Source organism: Phalangium opilio, unplaced genomic scaffold (genome assembly GCF_054372755.1).
Source record: "Phalangium opilio isolate 3A_F unplaced genomic scaffold, DU_Popi_V2 ptg000098l_1, whole genome shotgun sequence".
NCBI classification, from domain to species: domain Eukaryota; kingdom Metazoa; phylum Arthropoda; class Arachnida; order Opiliones; family Phalangiidae; genus Phalangium; species Phalangium opilio.
Window position 1 is genome coordinate 2,055,292 of NW_028324201.1, and position 20,326 is coordinate 2,075,617.

At 35.7% G+C, this 20,326-nt stretch overlaps 1 protein-coding gene across 1 annotated transcript; it reads right to left on the minus strand.

Annotated features, from left to right (window-relative positions):
* Positions 1-6,779: 6,779 nt before the first annotated feature.
* LOC149633729 (uncharacterized) lies at positions 6,780-8,046 on the minus strand. Its single transcript, XM_089851022.1, has 2 exons — positions 7,539-8,046; positions 6,780-7,447 (listed from the first exon to the last, which is right to left on the minus strand). The coding sequence occupies exons 1-2, from the start codon at positions 8,044-8,046 to the stop codon at positions 6,780-6,782; spliced, it is 1,176 nt and encodes a 391-aa protein (XP_089707148.1).
* Positions 8,047-20,326: the final 12,280 nt, after the last annotated feature.

Genomic DNA, 20,326 nt, shown 5'->3' on the forward strand with positions numbered 1-20,326 from the left:
AAGAGGCGGGCTTTTAATACTCATATAAATAATCTTTTTACTTCCAAACAAGGTTGGGTTGGGTTAGGTTAGGTTAGGTTAGGTTACGTTTGGTTAGGTTAGGTTAGGTTAGGTTAGGCTAGGGTAGGTGAGGTTCGCCGTAATTAAAACGTAGTTAAAATAAGTGCAGTAATACATTTTCAACTCACATTTATTTTAACAATAATAAGTTGTGAAATTAAAAATATATTTAATGCAAAACCACACAGTATGTCTTCAATAGAATATCGGTCCAATGGGACTATAATAAAATCGCACCTTTGGCTACGTTCGGTCGAATGGGACCCCCAAAAAAACCCCCTTCTGTCGAATGGGAATTCGGTTCAATGGGACCAAAGCAAAGTTACGGTCCCCTTTATATATGTTTCTGCTTAGTGCAGATTTTGAAAATGTAAAACAGTTTCTTAACAATCTTAACTAAAATGAAGACTGAAGGAACAGATATTAATCAAAAATGTCTTGATTAGAATCAAGTCCTAAAAAGTATCGATAAAACTAAGGCTATCACTTGACTGAAGGATCAGATATTAATTTTTCTTTTTAATTGAAACTTATAGGCATGCTTAAGAAAAAACAGCGTTCCATTACCGTTTTCCGTTATTTTACAGGTAATCAATTTCAAAAATTTAATTATCTCGGGTTTTCGTTCACAATTCCATTCCCCCAAAACATTTTATCATTACATTAATTACTTTTGAGAGATAAAGTGTCAAAATAAGCTTTAAAAAAACTGAATAAGCGGTCTGTTTAGCCATGACCAAAACCTTCAAATCAGTGTTGCCAATGTTAGAAAGTGGATTTTCCCACTTCCATTTTAAAAATTTGCCGCATTTCCCACACCCCTTTTTTACAGTTATATTTATCTGGACTATTTTATCATACTAAGTTTAATATGGAATATCACTTCGCATGGCTTTGACAATATGTACAAATGCGCCAAAATGCTATAAAGCTTTAAAATTCTCAAAATAGGCTTTCTTTTTTTTTTCAGCGCCAAACTTAAAATCACCGAGTTTTTTTCAAAATGTCGCTTGAAATTATTAAACCGGTTAAAATTTTCGAAAATACACTAATTTTAATTGCACAGTCTGCACTATTAACCCTTTAACAGGAAAATTCCGACATTTGATCGATTTCGGAAAAATATTACCTTTTCCCCACAGAGCCTAACATCAAACTTAAATTTCCCACTGTGAGAAATTACCCACACATTGGCAACACTGCTTTAAAAAGTTACAACAAGCACCCTTTCGAGACATGTCCAGAACAAATCCCGCTAGTACGACTACGGAGAATTGATGTAAACTGTAGTTGAAATATCATCATGTGCGACCAGCGGCACTGAATAGTCTCTAACCATTGTTTGAAACTAGAGAGAGAAATAGGTGAGTACCATTAATCATGTCCTGAGCTATGAGAATGAACAGTATGACTGTTGACTGAAGCACACTAGACATTACATCATTTTACATAACCACGAGTAGAAATCTAACTGTCCCTACTTAATTTTCCGCCATTGTTTTCAACTGTTCCACTGCGAAGTGCGAAGCATGCCGGGCACAAATGGGGGAACCTTTTAAAACTCAAAGTCATACACGTACTCTCTCAAAAGTAATTAATGTAATGATAAAATGTTTTGGGGGAATGGAATTGTGCCCGAAAACCCGAGATAAGTAAATTTTTGAAATTGATAACCTGTAAAATAAGTTATTTCAACGGAAAACGGTAATGGAACGTTGTTTTTTCTTAAGCATGTCTTTAAGTTTCAATTAAAAAGAAAAATTAATATCTGAACCTTAAGTCAAGTGATAACCTCAGTCTTATCGATACTTTTTTAAGTCTTGATTCTAATCAAGACATTTTTGATTAATAAAGATTGTTCATCTACTATTCAAACGGGTTTATTGAAAATTTGATGAAAAACTATATTCATATCTCAACCTAGTCTTAGTATTTATTTAGGCCCTTCCAAATGGGTTAATTTAAATGGCTAATTTTGCCATTGTACATACCATCCGTGCAACTTTTTGAACTTTCATCCTTGGAAAATTGTCCATTTGAACATTTTGACGATAAATTGAACAAGTAACGAAACAGAACGATAAAGTTACACGCAAGTGTTACCATTAAAGAGAGAATGAAATGACCAGACATTAATTTTTGGAACAAATTAGATCAATAATATAATACTAAAACGATTTCCGTAAATTTTATTGATTTTTCATGTTTCCAAAGTTAACTTGCTAAGCTAAAATTCTATTTTGATTATAGAAAAAATTATATTTATAAAAAAAATGCCGAATGTACTGTAGCTAATTAGCGATGGCCCTTGGAAAAATGAAGGGTAAAATAGTGGCGACTTTGATATCTTATGACTGTCCGAAATATAACCTTATGCCCGACTTTAAAATTCCGTTATAAAATCAATTGGTCCCGACTTGATTCGTAGGTTTGCCGACTAAATAGTTCCTTTCCGAAAAACTGTTCAATTGAACTGAGGTTAACCAAATATATAGGACAAAAAGTAATATATTCTGAGTTTTCTTTCGCTTTGTATGATAAAGATAGGTTTATCGGAATTTCTATGCGTTAACTAGTTTTGTAGCTATTATTATTAAAAATACTGTCCCGCGCTGCTTTCCAGAAACACAATACCTAACCTTTAGCCTCCTGATTGGCCACTTGAAGGCCTAGAAAAGTGAAAAAACAGGAAGACCTTCATGCAAGTTAGAAAGCAGGGCTAAACTTAAATTTTGACCCAAGCATTATACTCTCTTATTTTCTCTTTATCTCAGTAACTGCAGAAGTATATAATACTTTCCTTCGAGAGAAGTGTACCACAAAGTGGGGTAAGTGTAACGTTACTCTTCCCAACATCCCTTAACATTTTGGAGCAAGGGTACTAAACCGAATCACATATGCGATAAATAGTTCCCTCATCATTACTCTATCAGTGCTCCTTAACTATTTGCCTAGGCGTACTTGTGGATTTTTATCCCACGTCGAGACATTCAAGGCCTGTGGTTTGATATCTGAAGATTGATACCAAACAGTTAAATGGAATTCAGCCTAATACGAAGCCATGCCCATCTGAAGTTTGATGAGCGAAAGAGCAAACAAAAAATGTGAGAGGCTGGGAAAAATGACGTTGCGTATCTAAAGTGTTAAGAGGATTCAGAGTGTCATCCTTCTTCTATTATCACCTTCTAGTATCTGCCATAAATCTAAATCCCCTTAATATTCCTAAAATCTAAAATAATTGAGAGTACGCATTTGCTGTAATGATCGCGCATTTCAAACAAGATACTTAAAACGATCATTATCTCTCTCTTGGGTAAACAAAGAGCTCATTTGAAGAATATATATGCATAGTAATGGTTTGGGTAATAATACTAAAATCTGAAGGAATAAAAATATACCAAAAAGGAATTTATAAAAGAAGGCATATGACAGCGTCCGGTGCGCGCGTGATAGTCGGCAATCCCCCCTTCATGGGTGGGTAGGAATCGGAAGCGAGACTTTAATATTTTATCTTACTTTATGTTTTCCACCATTTGTCTCTTTTACCTTTTCGTTAAGCCTTGGTTTGGTTTTTGGAACTCACGAAATCATAAATACAGGACACTTGATTCGATTTAGAAATAATTTTAGAATGAACGATTTTCACGTAGAGACGCATACTCAAAATCTCTCAAGATAGGTTCAAAATCTTTCACTAACTTCTTAATGCCAGTTAAAAACAAGCGTCTTACCGTTTAAGCAACGGCAGAAGCCTCCATTTTCTGTTTTCTTTGCTCGAGGTTTGTTTTTTCTCTAGTCGGAATGCGATATTCGCGACTGTATGACCTATCCCCAAGGGATCCAACAGGAAAGCGCAGAGCAATGACGGACATTAAAGGGATGCGGCTTTCTTGTCCACTGACACTGGCGTAAGAGTATTAGAGTAAAATCTCGCGACTTATGCCTTCTTATTTAAATCCCTTCTTGAATATACTCATTTTGCTGTAATGAGGCCCATTTCTAATATTTAAAAGATGACGATTTTTCTCTTCCGGGTAAACAAAGAGTGCATTTGTTCATTATATATGCATAGTAACGGCACGCAAACGGACCTCTTAGTGATATTAAACATTTTATGTAAGTTCGCTTCGTGAAGCCTGGAATAAATCGTTAATCTCCTCTTCGTCATAGGTCAGATCGCGCAACAAAACGTGTAGCAGCGTTCGTTTTCATAGAATCACAGTCAGCGTACAGTCTGGATTTTGAAGAAACCAACTTGGCGAAAATTAACCATTACTGTTCATTTTCAAGGTCTGTTCCTATTGTTTTGCAATAAGCCTCTTATCTGCAAAGGGTAAAACTCTGACTTCCATCTCACTTTTTGGCACTTTGGGTCGAGAGAGTGCGCAGAGACGGCTATGGGTCAACCTTCTTGTACAACTCTTACATCGAAGGGGCTTACTGGATGAGATATTCAGGGGAGGAGGGTATTGAAATCAATTCTACCACCAGGATGCAATTCAGTGTTAAATTTTTTTATTTATCGAGAAGTGTTTGAGGTTCGAACACTCGCGGTAACTAAGTAGAAATATGCGGACACCCGTGCTGAAATTGTGGAACAATTTTAGTGAGCTATACACTGTTAGAAAAAAGAGTCCAATGACTGTCCAATATTGCACAAAGTAATCCAAATTTGGATGGCAAGTGATGTAAGGGTCCAAAAATGGTAGCCTTATTCCAAAAATGGATGCTTTCGATTCTTGGTGCTAAAACTATCCAAATTTGCACAAATAGTCCAAATTTGGATGGGAAGTGATGTAACGGTCCAAAAATGGTAGCTTTAATCCAAAAATGTATGCCTTCGATTCTTGGTGCGAAACCCATCCATATCTCACGATTTGACTCGAACAAAGAGGGGTTAAGGTATATAAAATGGTTAAGGTAAAAAGGGGCGAGCGAAATGATATTTGAGGATCACCTACATAAATATTTACCTATTTCTCATCAATCATTTCTCTTTATTGATAAGCTATTGCAGAAGTTAAAACAAAACACAGACACAAAAGCCTCTCCCCAGAGAGAGGTAAAAATCCACTTCCCCTACAATATTTCAGAGAGTCACAATTGAAACATCTTTTGGTCATTTACCTCAAAACGACTTCTTTATTCCGTTTCTATTAACTAACGATATCAATACTCGTCTTACATTAACTTTGGAAAGAGCTTCAGTGACCCAATCTTCCTTACTCGTCCTATATAAAATTTGACTACAGATTTTTTGGTTAAGATAGGTTTTTCTCAAATATTTTATTAAAACTATTTGATATTATTTATTTTTATCGAGAGTTACTTATCATACTTTTAGTTGTATCGTTTTAAGAGAGGTTTTCCCTATTATCATTTGAACCTAGCTATTATTGACGTTTGACTCCTAGAATATGCCTCTTTCGCGAGTGTCTAAAAGACCAGAAATTGGTGGAGTTAGATTAGGGATGACAGAAATAGTGGTCCATGTACCTGCGGTTGTACAGTTTTATAATATTCCACAATTCGGTTAACTGTGAATTTGAACACTTGAACTGTGAAATTGAGAACACTTTTGTTCAGATTAGGAAACTGCCAAAGCAATCCCTTGGGGTGTAACAACAGACAGACAGGCACAAACACACACACTCAGAAAGATGGATATGTCGAGAACAGAACCTCTCCAGAGCATACATCACTCGGTGAAGTAAAGAATCTAGCATCCATATTGGCTTCATATGAGCCAAATATTGTTCGACATTTGTCCAGTGTAGGTTAGGTATCACACCAATTGGGCTCGATATAAGTCCAATATGAGCTTGATATTAGTCCAATATCGTTTAGAAATTTGTCCAATCTTGTCTTGAATTTAGTCCAATATTGGCTTGATATCAGTCAAATATTGGCTTGATATTAGTCAAATATTGGCTTGATATGTCAAATATTGGCTTGATATAAATCCAATATTGGCTTGATATTAGTCCAATATTGGGAGGATACTAGTGCATTTTTGCCCACTTGGGTAAAAATTGGATAACATCCTGACCATTTCTGGGTAAAAATTGATCCATTAATAGATTATTCTGTATCCAATTTTGGATGAGACTCCAAATCTGGCTTATCATTTGGCCGTCCGTTTTTGGACACAAATTACGTTATCCAAAAATAGACCAAAAACTGTGCTGTCTCAGAGTCAGCCGTTTGGATCCATTTACATCCAATTTTGGACAACATATTTTAATAGTGTAGAGAGTGACAGTAAAGGGTTAGTAACCATCTTTATGAGAGCGCCAGATAAATAAGCGACAACTCAGTCTCAGGGGCGGACTGGCGGTGTTTTCGTGAGGTGGGCATTGAAGGGTCGCGGCCCCTAAAATTTCATATCTTAGCGGCCCCCAATTTCCCAAAAGGACCAAAACCGTTCTCCAGCCACGTTTCACTTTTACATTATAAGGTGAATTAACCATAAAACCCTATAAAACGGCTAAAACATTTGTGACTAATTAACAATTTAAATGTGACTAATTATGAATTTAAATGTGACTAAATAACATTTAAATGTGACTAATTAGCAATTTAAATTGACAGTAATTAACAATTTAAATTCACAGTAAGTAATTAAAAAACATTTCAGTAGTAGCAACTTTTTATTTTCACACTGTTTTGATTAAAAGCATTTTATGTTAAGATACTTCTCATTAGTTGGGAAGAATTTACTACATACTGATGTATATCGCTAATGGTACGTTGTAAAGTAGTTCTCTTTCAACCGAAATCAACATCAATGCTTCAAGATTTTCTTGTCCAAGGGACGATCTCAGTCTGTTTTTTATAATTTTCAATTTTGAAAATGCTCTTTCGCAGCTAACTTGGCTAAATGACAATGTTAATAAATATTCGTAGGCCAGATATAGGTTAGTGTAAGCTGCGGAATGTAGATTAAATTTATGAAGAAGCTGAAAGCAACAAATCAGACATCCGTGACAATCAACATTGGAACATGAAGCTGTAAAACGAGGTTGAGATTTTGGTTGCGCTACTTGTGCTTTTGAAATACTGGCCTCTGGCTCTGGAGCCTCTGGTTCTCCTAACAGGTCCTGACCATCAAGGCTTACATCAGAACCAGGCTCTCTATCTCCGTAAATTTCTTCATTTTTTGAATTGAGGGATGCTCTTAAGCCTTGGAATATTTTGGTAAATGAGACCAGCTCTTTCGTCAAAGGATCTTCGTCAATATTCGCTAGTCTTGATATCTCTGAAAGAGCTATCTGGGGTATGCCTCTTTCTTGAATTTCCGAAAAATGACGTGGGTGTAGGTATTGCGCACTCGAAATTAGTTTGCGGTTATCGGAGAAACGCTCCGTTAAGCTACTAAATAGTTGGTCTTGTATAACGCGGAACACCTCCACTCTAAAACGATCAATTGGGCTTTCAAGGCTCTCATCTTCGCACAGTTCGCCATGTTGTTTGTTTACGTTTTCGAGAAAGACGTTGGATCTTCAGTTCATTTCTTACCAAAATGTTGTCAGGTAGGCCGTAACGATTAAGGTCGAGATTTTTAAGATTGGCAAACAATGTAGCTTTATCTAAAATTTTCTTGAAATCCAGCTTAGACAATTCATCTTTCAAATCTTCAACCATGTTCCACGCAGTAAGAAAATCTATATTTTTAGTTTGTAAGTATCTAGCCACAGGTCCAGCTTGAACAAAAATGGCCAAGTATACGTGCGCTGTCAAAATGACTTTAAAATCGCAAAGTATTTCAAGAAGGGAGCTTGCCTCTGATGAGCATTTGGGATCGAAATTGGAAGACTTCGTAATAAAATGCAGTGCGCTAGTTACGGTACAAAACAGGGGACTTTCTCCATACACCCAATCAACAGCTTTCTCGCGAGCCCACCATCTTGTTTCGCCTATTTTCTGAAGGCGCCGAAGTTGATTATGGCCAAAGATGTTCTCGTTTAGTTGAATCCAAACACTCATTCTTTTGTAAGAGTCACCGAAGAAAGTTGCAAGTCTATTTAAAAACCCAAAAAATTTCTTCGCTTCCAAATTATCACAGCTATCGCATATGCATAGATTAAGCAAGTGACTTTAGCACCAAATATAAACGTTTTTCTCGTTATTTTTTGCTATCTGGGCTCTTAGCCCTTTATTTTCACTTCTCATATTTGCAGCGCCATCGAAAGATACTCCAATGCAATTTTCAAACTTTAAACCATGCTCATCAAAACATTCTTTAAGTAGAGTGTGCAAAGCGACACCGGACGATTCTTTAACTTTTAAGATAGCAAATAGCCTTTCTCTAATTTTATCATCGCAAATATAGCGCAAGCAAACCGCTGCTTGATCGAAAACACCGATATCTTGAGTGCTGTCCATTTGCACGCTAAATTTTCCATTCCCTATCTCTTTAACAATTTGTTTTCGAATTGAATTTAACGTACCACAAATCACCTTGTTAACAGTTGTTTTTGAAAGCATTGTTACTAGGCCTCCTCTTCCACGAGCCAAGGCCCCTGATTTTCCCTGATCTTTTAGTTGTTCTTGTCTTTTCTTACTTTTTGCAATGGATAGTTCTAAATGATGACGAAGAATGGGATCGCTATCAGCTAAAAGTCGCATAATTTCAAGAAAGTTCCCATGATTCACGCTTTCGTCGTCTAATCTGCTTAAGGTTTCGTGTGATGAACTTCCTCTAAAAGGTAAATTTTGTCGGCCAATTAGCTTAACAACATCGAAAACCTTTTTCAAAACATGAATGTTCTGCTCTATTTGGGCTCTTTTGGCTGACACAAGGTTCGGGATAATGAGGCCCGCTATAGACTTATCACTAGTTGCGGCTATGTAGCTTTCTACTGACGAGCTGTGATTCACGCTTTTTTCGTGTTTTTCAACCGCATCGTAAATGTGACGGAAATTTGTGCAACCACTTTTGAAACTGCTGTCTTTGTTGGAAAATGCCAGGCAAATACTGCAATAAAGAGCTTGAATTTTCTTATCAATAACATGGATTGTTAGCCACTTCCTATGTATCTTTCGACTTCCAACGGTTCTGTTATACAAGCGATCTGTTTTAAAATACAAATCCACGTCGGTTGATTCAGGCTGTACTGGATGTTTCTGAATGAATTCCAATTTTTGTATTGTACTGCAGTTTATAGTTATTTGGAAGAAACTATGCAAACTTCTCTCCGGTGATAGTGAAATAATTTCTTTGGTTTGGGATCCTTGACTTCCATGTTGCGATTGCTGGTCTGATTGTTGCAATTTACATTCATCTGTTTTCGTTGTTACGAGCTCGTTATCAGGAAGTTCTGGAAGAATTTGACGAAACTCTGTCGGTGGTTCAGTGGAATCACCATCAGCGGACCTAACGTCAGTCTCTTCACTAATCTCACTTGTCACTAAAGGCTCTAATTCCAGACATGATGTAGGTCGATCGAGAAGTTCTGATTCGTCAGCATCATGATCTTGATCCGCATTAACTGGGAACAATTCTTGGTCAGGAGATTTTATAGGCACTGGTCCAAAACTCAATTTTCTCTGTTTAGGATCAGAAGCTGCAGTTTTTAAACCTTCTACATTCTTAGCCCTAGCTTTTTCTGCGCCTCCCTTATATACTCTTTTCTTTGGTTTTTTTGATTTTTCAGGGCTCGACATTTTGATAAGTTTGGAAAATTTAAAAGTACAAAATAACGCTATTACGCTAACCACTAAATGTGTGCATTATTATGGCTTTGAAAACGAAAACCGAAAGTAAAAATATTTTTGCTTCTCAACTCAGTGACTCATGTCACGTGCACTAGCCACTTTCTTCCCCCTTCCCCATAAAGCCTTTTGAAACTTTTCTCTCTGTGGCTATATTGGCGTGGGCCGTGGGACGGTGGGAACCAATTTTTTACGATTGTAAATTTGTAAAGAGCGGTCGTAAAGCTTATCTTTCGCCTAGGCTGCTAATATCATATAGAAAAAAATACAAGTCCAATGGCTTGCATTGCCTTGCAAGTTCATAACCTTCTTCTTGAGGCTTCTTCCCCCAATTTCCTATCTTTTTGTTTTCAAACTGTTTTTGAATTGATTCAAAATAAAAATTACCAAACAATTAGTACTAAGACATTTAGATCAACGCCACGGTCAGTCGGCGTGGCCGACCGACCGGCCCCCAAACCCTTATTTTGCCTCCGGCTCCGTGGGATATTGCCCACCAGCCCCGTGGCCAGTCCGCCCCTGCTCAGTCTCACGTGTCATGAAACCTTTTGAACAAAACGCGGCGGTGGCCAGGAAATTTTGAAATGCCTCTATTCAATTATTAACGAGCTCGCAAATAATGAAATTCTTTTAGAAAATGATGTCCATTTGAATGGTAGAAGTAGCTTTGTAAAGAAAACTAATACAATTATTGTTGGAATTGGATTATTGGAATTTAATTTTGAAGTCCCGTGCCAACTTTTCGTCTGTCAAGTGTTCAACAGTCATGCGCTACGTCACACCATCAAAAATCATATGGTAGATAATTCTATTAAATTTACAATCGAATTAGAAAATAATGGCAGTCTACCCTTTCTAGACATAATGACCAAAAGATTAAATAATGACAATAGTTTAAAATGTACTCTTTTTCAAAAACCCACTCACTGTAAAAAATTTCTAGATTATAACTCCTGCCATAGCCAAATTGTAAAGTTAGGTATAGTAAAAAGCTTAAAACACCGCATAGAAAATATCTCCGACGAACCTGAGACTGATAAAGCCATCGTTAAAAATCAGTTAATTAATAGTAATTACCCAAATGGTTTAATTGATTCGATTTTTAAAAATAATATTGTTAATAACGACTACAACAGACCTAGAGACTCTCAACCATGCTTAGCGCTTCCGTATATTAGGGGAATTAGTGAAAAATTAGGTAGATTATTAAAAAATAAATTCAACATTAAATTATTAAATATACGTGGACAAAATTTAAACAATCACTTAGTTAAAAATAGGCCTAAAAGAGATATTAACCTATTGGATAATCGCTGCGTTGTTTACCAAGTAAAATGTGAAACATGCGGCGAAACGTATGTTGGTGAAACACAACAAACGTTAAAAAATAGGTTCTCAGGGCATAAGCAATGCATTAAAAATTTTGATAAAGAAAACGGCATAGCGGTTCATGTTTGGGAGTCGAAAGGTCACGTAATGGATTTTAAATATCCAGAAATTTTTATATCGGGAAAAAAATTGGCGAAAAAGAAAATTCATTGAAGGTATATTTATTAAAAAATCAGGGATATTAAATTTAAATCAAGGCTGTGCTGAAGCAAAATATTGGGGAGTCATAGACGACAGGCATCTTGTTCAAAAGAGGGCGTGATATGATTTTTTAAAAAACCGAGGTTACCTCGTGTGTGTCACGCGTTTTAGATTTTAGTATGACTGATGAAGGCTCTCGAGCCGAAAGCTCTCATCTCAAGTGTATTTTCATTAGGCAATTTACACCTAATAAAGTACTTGTATTTTATTGCCATAAGTCCTCTCTTCTTTTTAACAAAATTTAATTATTAACGTTACACTATGGCTTCGAAAAAGTTTAACATTTGTGGTTTTACTGTTTAATAAAATTTTGACTATCCGCAGTATTATTAGCAATTGGTGCTATATTCATAGCAGGGTTCCATCTTGAGAGAACTTCATCCCCTATAGAAAGGAAAGTTCTCACATGCAGAACTATACCTCTTTAAGCGAGGGTTGTTGCATATAAAGCCATTTTAACGGGTTTATAAACTTCTGTAAAAGGCAGAAAGTTTTTGATTTGTACAAATGCATAGGGTATTAAATTAGTTTTGGAGGCTATAATATTCAAGCAGTAGATATAGACGTTCTTGTTAAATTTAATAATCTCTTTTCATTAAGAGTTTTTCGAGCACCAGAAACGCGTTTAATCTAATTTGCACTACAGATTTTACAAAAAAATCCATTTAGTACTCTAATTTTTCTCAAAATAATGATAAAACATGTCACAAAAGCAAGTGCCCCACTTTGGCTTCAATAGCTGGCCCTACTGTGAGGCCAATACCAAACCTAGTCTCGTTTTTTAAGAGTATCGCCTAACACTATTAAGAGTGTCGCTTAACACCTGTAAGAGCATAGTTTTATGAAGGTACAACACCGCCAGATTACCAATTTCTTTGGTAGTTTTATTTAAAGGATGAAACTGTTTTCTTTCATGAATATCATCTTTAAAAAAAGGTTTAACAATTACGTTTTTCAATAATTTTTTTACTGTTTGTATTGACTTTAAAATTAAAATATTAATGAAAATGAAAGGCCTTATTTAAGAAACCCGCAGTATTATAATTTTTACCTCTCCGAGTGACGTATGTCACGGAGAGGTATTACACCGGCCGTGTCTGTCTGTGTGTCTGTGTGTCTGTCTGTCAGACCCCACGTGACCGCGTTCGCAGTTTGCGTATCGGAGCAAACGTGTTCCCAATTTCCGGACTGCATTGACAGTTCACGGAAATTTGGGTTTGTCTCCTCTGGCTATTCTACTTGAGTTCCAACACCACCAGCTTTGGTTTTCGTCCACTCCACATAGACACTAGTCTGTACTTGCTAGCTTCCAAGCACAAACATCTTCTGTTCTTCGTCAATTTCACCTTGACACCAGCTTCTATGCACCACCATCTTCTGTTCTTCGTCAATTCCACATTGACACCAGCTTCTATGCACCACCATCTTCAGGTCTTTGTCCATTCCACATGGACGCCAGTCAGTCCATTCTGGCTTCTTTTCCTTCGTCATCGTTTGGTTTCAAGACATACGCGGCGATCGGCTAGGGTTACGAGAAACGTCTAGCCTCCCAATGGCAGGGCTTCCACCATCGGTTCACGCGAATGCGTTTTTATCTATTATTGGTTTCAAGATATACGCGGCGATCGGCTAGGGTTACGAGAAACGTCTAGCCTCCCAATGGCAGGGCTTCCACCATCGGTGCACGCGAATGCGTTTTTATCTATTATTATAATGGAAACGAATCGTATATATACCCCAAAATTTGAATAAAGCGGGCAAGAGGGGTACCCTTCACTTTAAACGTCAATATTAGCAAAGTTTCGAAAGAAAATAGGAACAACTTTATTTTAAAGGATTTAACTATTTTTAAAGTTATTTACTGGCGATTAAAATAATTAATATCATTTATATTTAATTAATTATTTAAGATAAACTTATTTCTATGTACTGACACAAGTAAGAGTTAATATAGAACGAGTAATGAATGCATCTGAATCGAAACAGTACACGCATATCAAAGTTAATATAAAGCGAGTAGGGTGAAAAGATCTCTTACAAAACGATAACATTTTCTTTTTGCAGAATATTAAATGGAAATACTTAAATAATTTTCGGCATTACGATTCTTTTAGTAGTTGTGTAGCTATAAAGCTGTTTCATCTCAATATTCCAAGAACATCTTTTGATATTAACATTTAAAATTTGGTGTTTACTTTTTAATTCATCTTTACTACATTTATATATAGTGTAAACGTAACTTTTAGCTTCATTAAATAATAAGGATGTTAATACTTCATCTCTCCATACGTGTTGAAACGACTGGGTCTATGAGATAAGATAACCTAGATCTTAACCATAATTGTCCTTGTTTCATGTCCTCTTATAGGAGGTCTTAACGGTTCAGAGTGAGCCGAAAGTTAAATACACATTTAAGTGATAGATATTAGGTCCTCATTAGAATTATTGAGGATACGAAGGAAATTATTAAACGCTTTAAACTTTACAAATGATCATGGCAATATCTCGCCGATTAGAACTATGTATTTCCGGTTTGTCTCATTGGCTGGTGGACCTGTGTTTGGAAAGTAAATTCGTCTCGGCTCGGAGAGGTTTATTTTGGTTTCCCAACTTGTTCATGTTTAATTTCAAACGGTGTTTTAATAGTGTTATTTTACACCGTATTTACACTTTTAATTGGCCCCTAAAAATCAAGGTAATAAAACTCTCTTTCGGGTGTTTTTACGGTGTTTACACCGTTTTAACACGTTTCTAACACTTTCATTTCTTAGAGTGTTGAAAGGTTCGTCATCTTGTTTATTGCGAACCCCAATTAGTTGAATACAATGAACACGACCACTTTCTCAAATGTAGGCACTATTTTGTGACCCTTTCTGCTTTGAATGTGTAAACATCTATTTCCGACAAGCGGTTTTCAATGGGCGACATATTGAGGGAATTGCTTGGGCATTGAATTTCTAGATGGTTCTCTCCGAAATGCGCGGTTTTCAACCAAACGTTCATGCAGACTTATGTTGAAACTGACATCAAGAATTGAAGAATCGCTACTAATCTAGATGGAAATCTCTTTCCACCCTCTGGCCTTTGCGAACCATAGTGGAACAGAATGTCGCACCGGTGGCCACATCTTCACCAAAGGCAGATTTGAAGTATCATTCTACAATTGTTGACGTATACATTTGTGTAATATTAAAGGGTATATGAATATGGCTCAATGCATTGATTCCGTGGTGGACGTGTATTCAGAACATTACAGTTAACATCACTGCCCCTTTACTGGAATGTCATTCGGTTATTTGGACGAGCTATGTTCAACTGTTCACTTTCTCTTTAAAATCATCCCTAATGATTCAAAACCCCTTATTTAGCATTTGGAAATGGGAAGTGGCGACTTTAAAAAAAAACACTTTGTAAAAAATATATTCAAACAATAATATAAGATAGGTTTTTTATCAATTGTATCAGATCAATAATTTGCGGCTTATTGTTAAAACAAGACGTCGCGGGAGAGAAAGTTTTTAATTGCGTCGACTGTACCATCCTTTCTGCAAATGCTAGTTTCGCGGACGACATTCTTATCACGCCTTTCAATCAAAGTAGCAGGGTGCAAGAGAGAATAAACCGAGAGAAAGGAAATGCATCAAAAACTGTAGTCTTGTGACCAAACTAGAAAACCAAAACTGTCAATAGAGTAGTATCACTCCATGTTAACTTCCCACAAGCTCTAATAAAGGCAGTGAGCCGAAATACTCTATAGAAAATGATTCGTGCTAATAATGTTGCAAAATCTTATAAATAAGCAAGTTTCCGACTCCTCAAAACCAAAAACCTACCTTTTCAACCCAAAATGGTTTCGTCCATTGAATTTCTTGTGCATTTTGAGCTAAAAGGTTCTGAAACAAAATACTTAGAAATAGGCTACTTCCAGCTTGACAGCGCTAAATATACCGCTTAGTAAAATTTAAAGAACAGTAGTATCGTACGTAAAAAACACCGCTATATGCACTTAAAAACGGTGACATAATGCGACCTCAAATGTACACATTATTTAGTGGTTATAAGAGCATACATTTTAAAAATATATTTCAAATTTGTAAGCCCCTCAAATTCAAAACTCGTTACGTTAAATTTGTGATATGTATTATTATTCCCCTTCAAACGTGCTAAAAGGAGTATATAAATCTCCGTCAAGAAATATTACGAGCCGCAACCTGAGGCGCCCGTAATGGTTTATCATTAAACGTTTAAAATTGTGATTAAGCACCTTCAATTTTTTTTAATTTGAACCTTAATAAAAATTAACATTTAGTGTTATGGCATTGAACCTTGTGAGGTTTCTCACTGAACCTTCCCTGATTTAGCATTGAACCTTGTGAGGTTTCTCACTGAACCTTCCCTGATTTAGCATTGAACCTTTTATTTAAATTAAGTTTGCATGGTTTCTTACTCCACCTTCGATGGTTTAGATTTGAACCTTATATTTAAATGAACCTTGCTAGGTTTATACCTGAACCTTCCATGGTTTAGCATTGAACCATCCATGGTTTAGCATTGAACCTTTTATTTAGATTAACTTTGTATGGTTTCTTACTACACCTTCGATGGTTTAGAATTGAACCTTATATTTAAATGAACCATGCAAGGTTTATACCTGAACCTTCCATGGTTTATACTTGAACCTTCCATGGTTTAGCATTGAATCTTTTTTCATATGACCCATGTGAGGTTTGTCATTCAACCTTACAAGATTTAGGATTGAACCTTTTATTCAAATGAACTTCGTAAGGTTTATCTCTGAACCTTGCATCGAGATAATTTGAACCTTAAAAGGTTTATATAGGAGCCTTTCATGCGGATGAACCCTTTAAGGTACACCAGTGAACCATTGTTTTAGATTTTACCATTTTAGGTTTTTTATAGCACCATTTGTGTCGATTGAACCCTCCATGGTTAAAAACCGAACGCCATCTGAACCTTTTCCAATAACAGTGTTTGTTCTTTTTCACCTAAGCGTCTTTACAGATTTAGCGAGCGATCTGTCGCTCTATACAGACCAGTTGTGAGCGAATCTCATGCCGAATGGAAAGAAACTCGTTGATAGCTCACAAAAGATCACGATTAACCTACAGATATTTTCGAACACTAATAACTATATCGCAGTAAAACGGCCTATTTAAATTTCCGCTTCGCAATATTTCCGATTTTAAAACGTAAACATTTTAACTAATCAAGCTCAATTTTTTAGATATCCGAGTATTTGAAACCCCTAATAACAAATGTTAGTTTAAAATAGTACCTAGTATCAAAAACGGATTTATGTACTAAGAACGTCGGATCATAGCTTTAGCCTCTGGTACCATCCTCGCATACTTTATTGAGAAACTTCCTCTGCTTATATTTTGACCCCACCTAAAAATTTTGTATATAGCGACTTCTCGTTATTCTTATTTCTATTTTCGTGGTAAGATAATTTTTCCGAAAGTGCGCCAGTGGTAAAAAAGTAAAGTGGACAACAATGCGATATAACTCCCGATTTAGTGGAATTAAGTTTCAAAGTTAAGAATATATATAATTGATGTCTCTTTAAATATTTACTTTAAGTCCTGGATTTTATTTCTTTGTACTATAATTGTTATTATTTACTTGCCTTATAAGTCCTGGATTTTATTTCTTTGTACTATAATTGTTATTATTTACTTGCCTTATGCAGTATCTATATTTAAAGACTAAAATATATGAGGATAATGCCGATAGATGGCGAGCGCGAGTTTTGAAATTAAAAGCCACTCCCATCAAAACTTACAAAGTAGTCGAGGATGGGTAGGGAATTTGCTACGTCGAACATTCTTCTTGCATAAATCCGTTTTTTCTAGTGAAAAACTAGTAACCCATAAAAATTCTTGAAGATGCCATTTTTTCTAGAACTACCATTCAGAGCAAAATACATGTTGAAACAATGTTGAGGAAATGAAATTATGGTGAAAAAAACTATGATAAGAATTTTTTCAAATACTTCACGGTTTATAATCATGTCTTCAAATCTGAAAATTTGATTATCTGTACTTGACTGGACCATCAACGCCCAGTCAAACTCACATTGCTTTCTCGTAGTTTTCATATGCAAATTAGAAATATTTCAACTACTCGTTTAATTACCTTAACAGCGCCTGTAAATCCACTACCCTTTAGGAGGTTGTTGGCCAAGCTTGTATGTTATATTCCTCATAATAAACACACATTAATTTATATTAATTATTATTAATTATATGTAACTAAATATTTAAGAAAAACCACTAGCTAGGAAACTTGAGATTTAAATTGAAATCTCGGGTAGAAAACTACTACCCTATTCTACCCTACCGAACCTTTTCCTTATTTTTATATATAATATTCCAATAGAGATTTCGTCTACGCTGCCATTACCAGTGCTAATGGTGAAGTAAACAGTCAGTGTTAGAGATTTTGGCATAGAAGTATTATATCATGTATTTTACTTTAGTAGTGTTAGTTATAATCAGCACGCCGGAGCTGAAAAATCCTTATAAAGGAATCTGTTAAGTCCTTTTCTACTTCAAGGGTACGATAACATACCACCAGATGCGCTGAAACCCTAAAAGGTTTCATTACATACCTTATATTTCTAAAATACCTTTTTCGAAATCATTTAATACCTGCACTGTGAGACAACTAATAGAATACGATTATGGGTACTAAAAAGGTCGCGGAGGTATTTTGTAGTACCTTCAAAATACCTTTATTTTTAACAGTGTAACCTCACCAGACTACGTTCATGGCATTATGATAAGCCTATAAATCCTATATAATTAAAAAGAAATTTCAAAAATTATTGTCATGGCGTAAAAAACGTTTTTGCCAAGCTTTGGCAAATTGGCACACTCTTCGTAGACGGTAGGGTAGATGATTCCAGTGTTGCCAATGTTTGAAAGTGGATTTTCCTACTTCCATTTGAAACATTTCCCACACCCCTTTTTTAGCCCCACCCCCAGCTAAAATATGGAAGAAAAGTTACAGTCATATATCTGGACTATTTTTTCCTACTAGGTTTAATATGGAATATCACTCCGCATGGCTTTGACAATATGTAAATATGCGCCAAAACGCTATAAAGCTTTAAAATTCTCAAAATATGCTACTCTTTTTCCAGTGTCAAATTTAAAATCACTGAATTTATTTCAAAATGTCACTTGCAACTTTTTAACCGAGCAAATTCGAAAATGCACTAATTTTAACTGCATAATCTGCACTATTAACACTTAAACAGTGAAATTCCCACATTTAACCGATTTCCCAGATAAAATATTCAAATTTTTCAAGTTTTCCTGATCAAATTTATCAAGTTTCACTGACCAAATTCATCAAATTGTCTTGACTAAATTTATCAATTTTCCCTGACCATTTGCAATAACTTACATGGCTAACAAAGACTTTGAATCTAGATATTTTATAAAATTGTCGAAATTATAGGATAATACGCAGGCCTGATAATAATTTACTAGTAAGTGAAAAAGTAACTAATTATTTAAAAAATAGTGAACCGAAAGTAACTTAAAATTACTAAATGAAGATACCTAAAAGACCTGGGTCGGGAAAAATCCTACTAAGTTGCCAACACTCTTTCAAAGCAAATCACTTCACTGATTTCCTTAATTTGGACTTCTGTTTGTAATTAAAAACGTTATAAAAGTGTGTCTTGTAATGAACCACAGTCTATGGGCTGAGAAAATGAGGTCAAATGGTCCCTCGTACAATGAATATTGTAAAATGACTCGAATTATTTTGACAAGAGTCATTATTGTTATAAATGTAAGAAAACTGTATTGTTTGAATTCAATTAAGGTTATATTCGGAGCGAGCGAAGCGAGCTCCACGATTTTTGGTCTCTGCTCAAATCTCAGAAAATACATTTTCCGGTCACTCTGATACTGTTTTCCAGAATTTCAATTTCACTCCAAAATATTTTTCCCTTAACTTTTAGGTCCATTTTCAATCTCCCTGATCTTCACTTTGCCAAGTGAGCGTCAATTTGCCAACTAAATATAATTTTAAGGGGGAGCCTCCCCCTGTCCCCAAGGGATCGACCCTGTACACTTGGAAATGAACATTTCGTCATTTGACTTATTTATTGTCGTTTACAAACCTAACTGCACATGTCTTAATGTTAGTTGAGTCTCTTTTGTTATTGATACACATTTTAGCTAATGGCAGAAGACCATTAAATTAGCCAAGGAAGTAAACAATTACAATAGCTGGTATAGCGTATGTCTCTCCTGGGGTAAGAACTACTTCTAACTCCATAGATAGGGGGTTAAATTTTTCCCCCTTTCTTAACACTGTTAGAAATCTCGAACTCCTCTTTAGAAAGCCTTTCTTGACGTGAGCGGGCCGTGACTTTTTCAGCCCATGAACGCGAGATCTCTAAAGGGTAGATTGTTTGCTTTATAAAAAAATAAAAAAGGAACGGCCAAGGTCGTTAAATAGTTTTTTTTCAATATTTATGAAGAGTCAAAAAAACAGAATGACCACGACTGTTTCAAAATTAACACCCCCATCCCTTCTCCTGATTCTATGCTAAAGAGGGCTCGGTTTTACAGTGGAAGGGGGCGTTTTCCGGCCCCTATTGAGATACAGTGTTCATTTTCAGCCAATAGTTTTTTTAAGTTTTGCCGCTCTTTAGAGCTGAAAAACTTATTGTTCCGACCTCTGTTGGCTGGACGGCTGGCTGGATATGTTGTGACTGGAAATGTTGTGAACTGATGAATTTTTTCATAAATGAATATTTCGAATTTTAAATTTCCCGCGAATTTTCAACTCGAAATTCACCCGTAGGTCACGTTACACCTCATAGGTGGCGTAACGTATTTAATTTCAATTGAAATTATTTTTCTGAATTTAACGAAAGTTTTGATACATCCAATAGAGGGCAAAATGAGATGTCATAAAT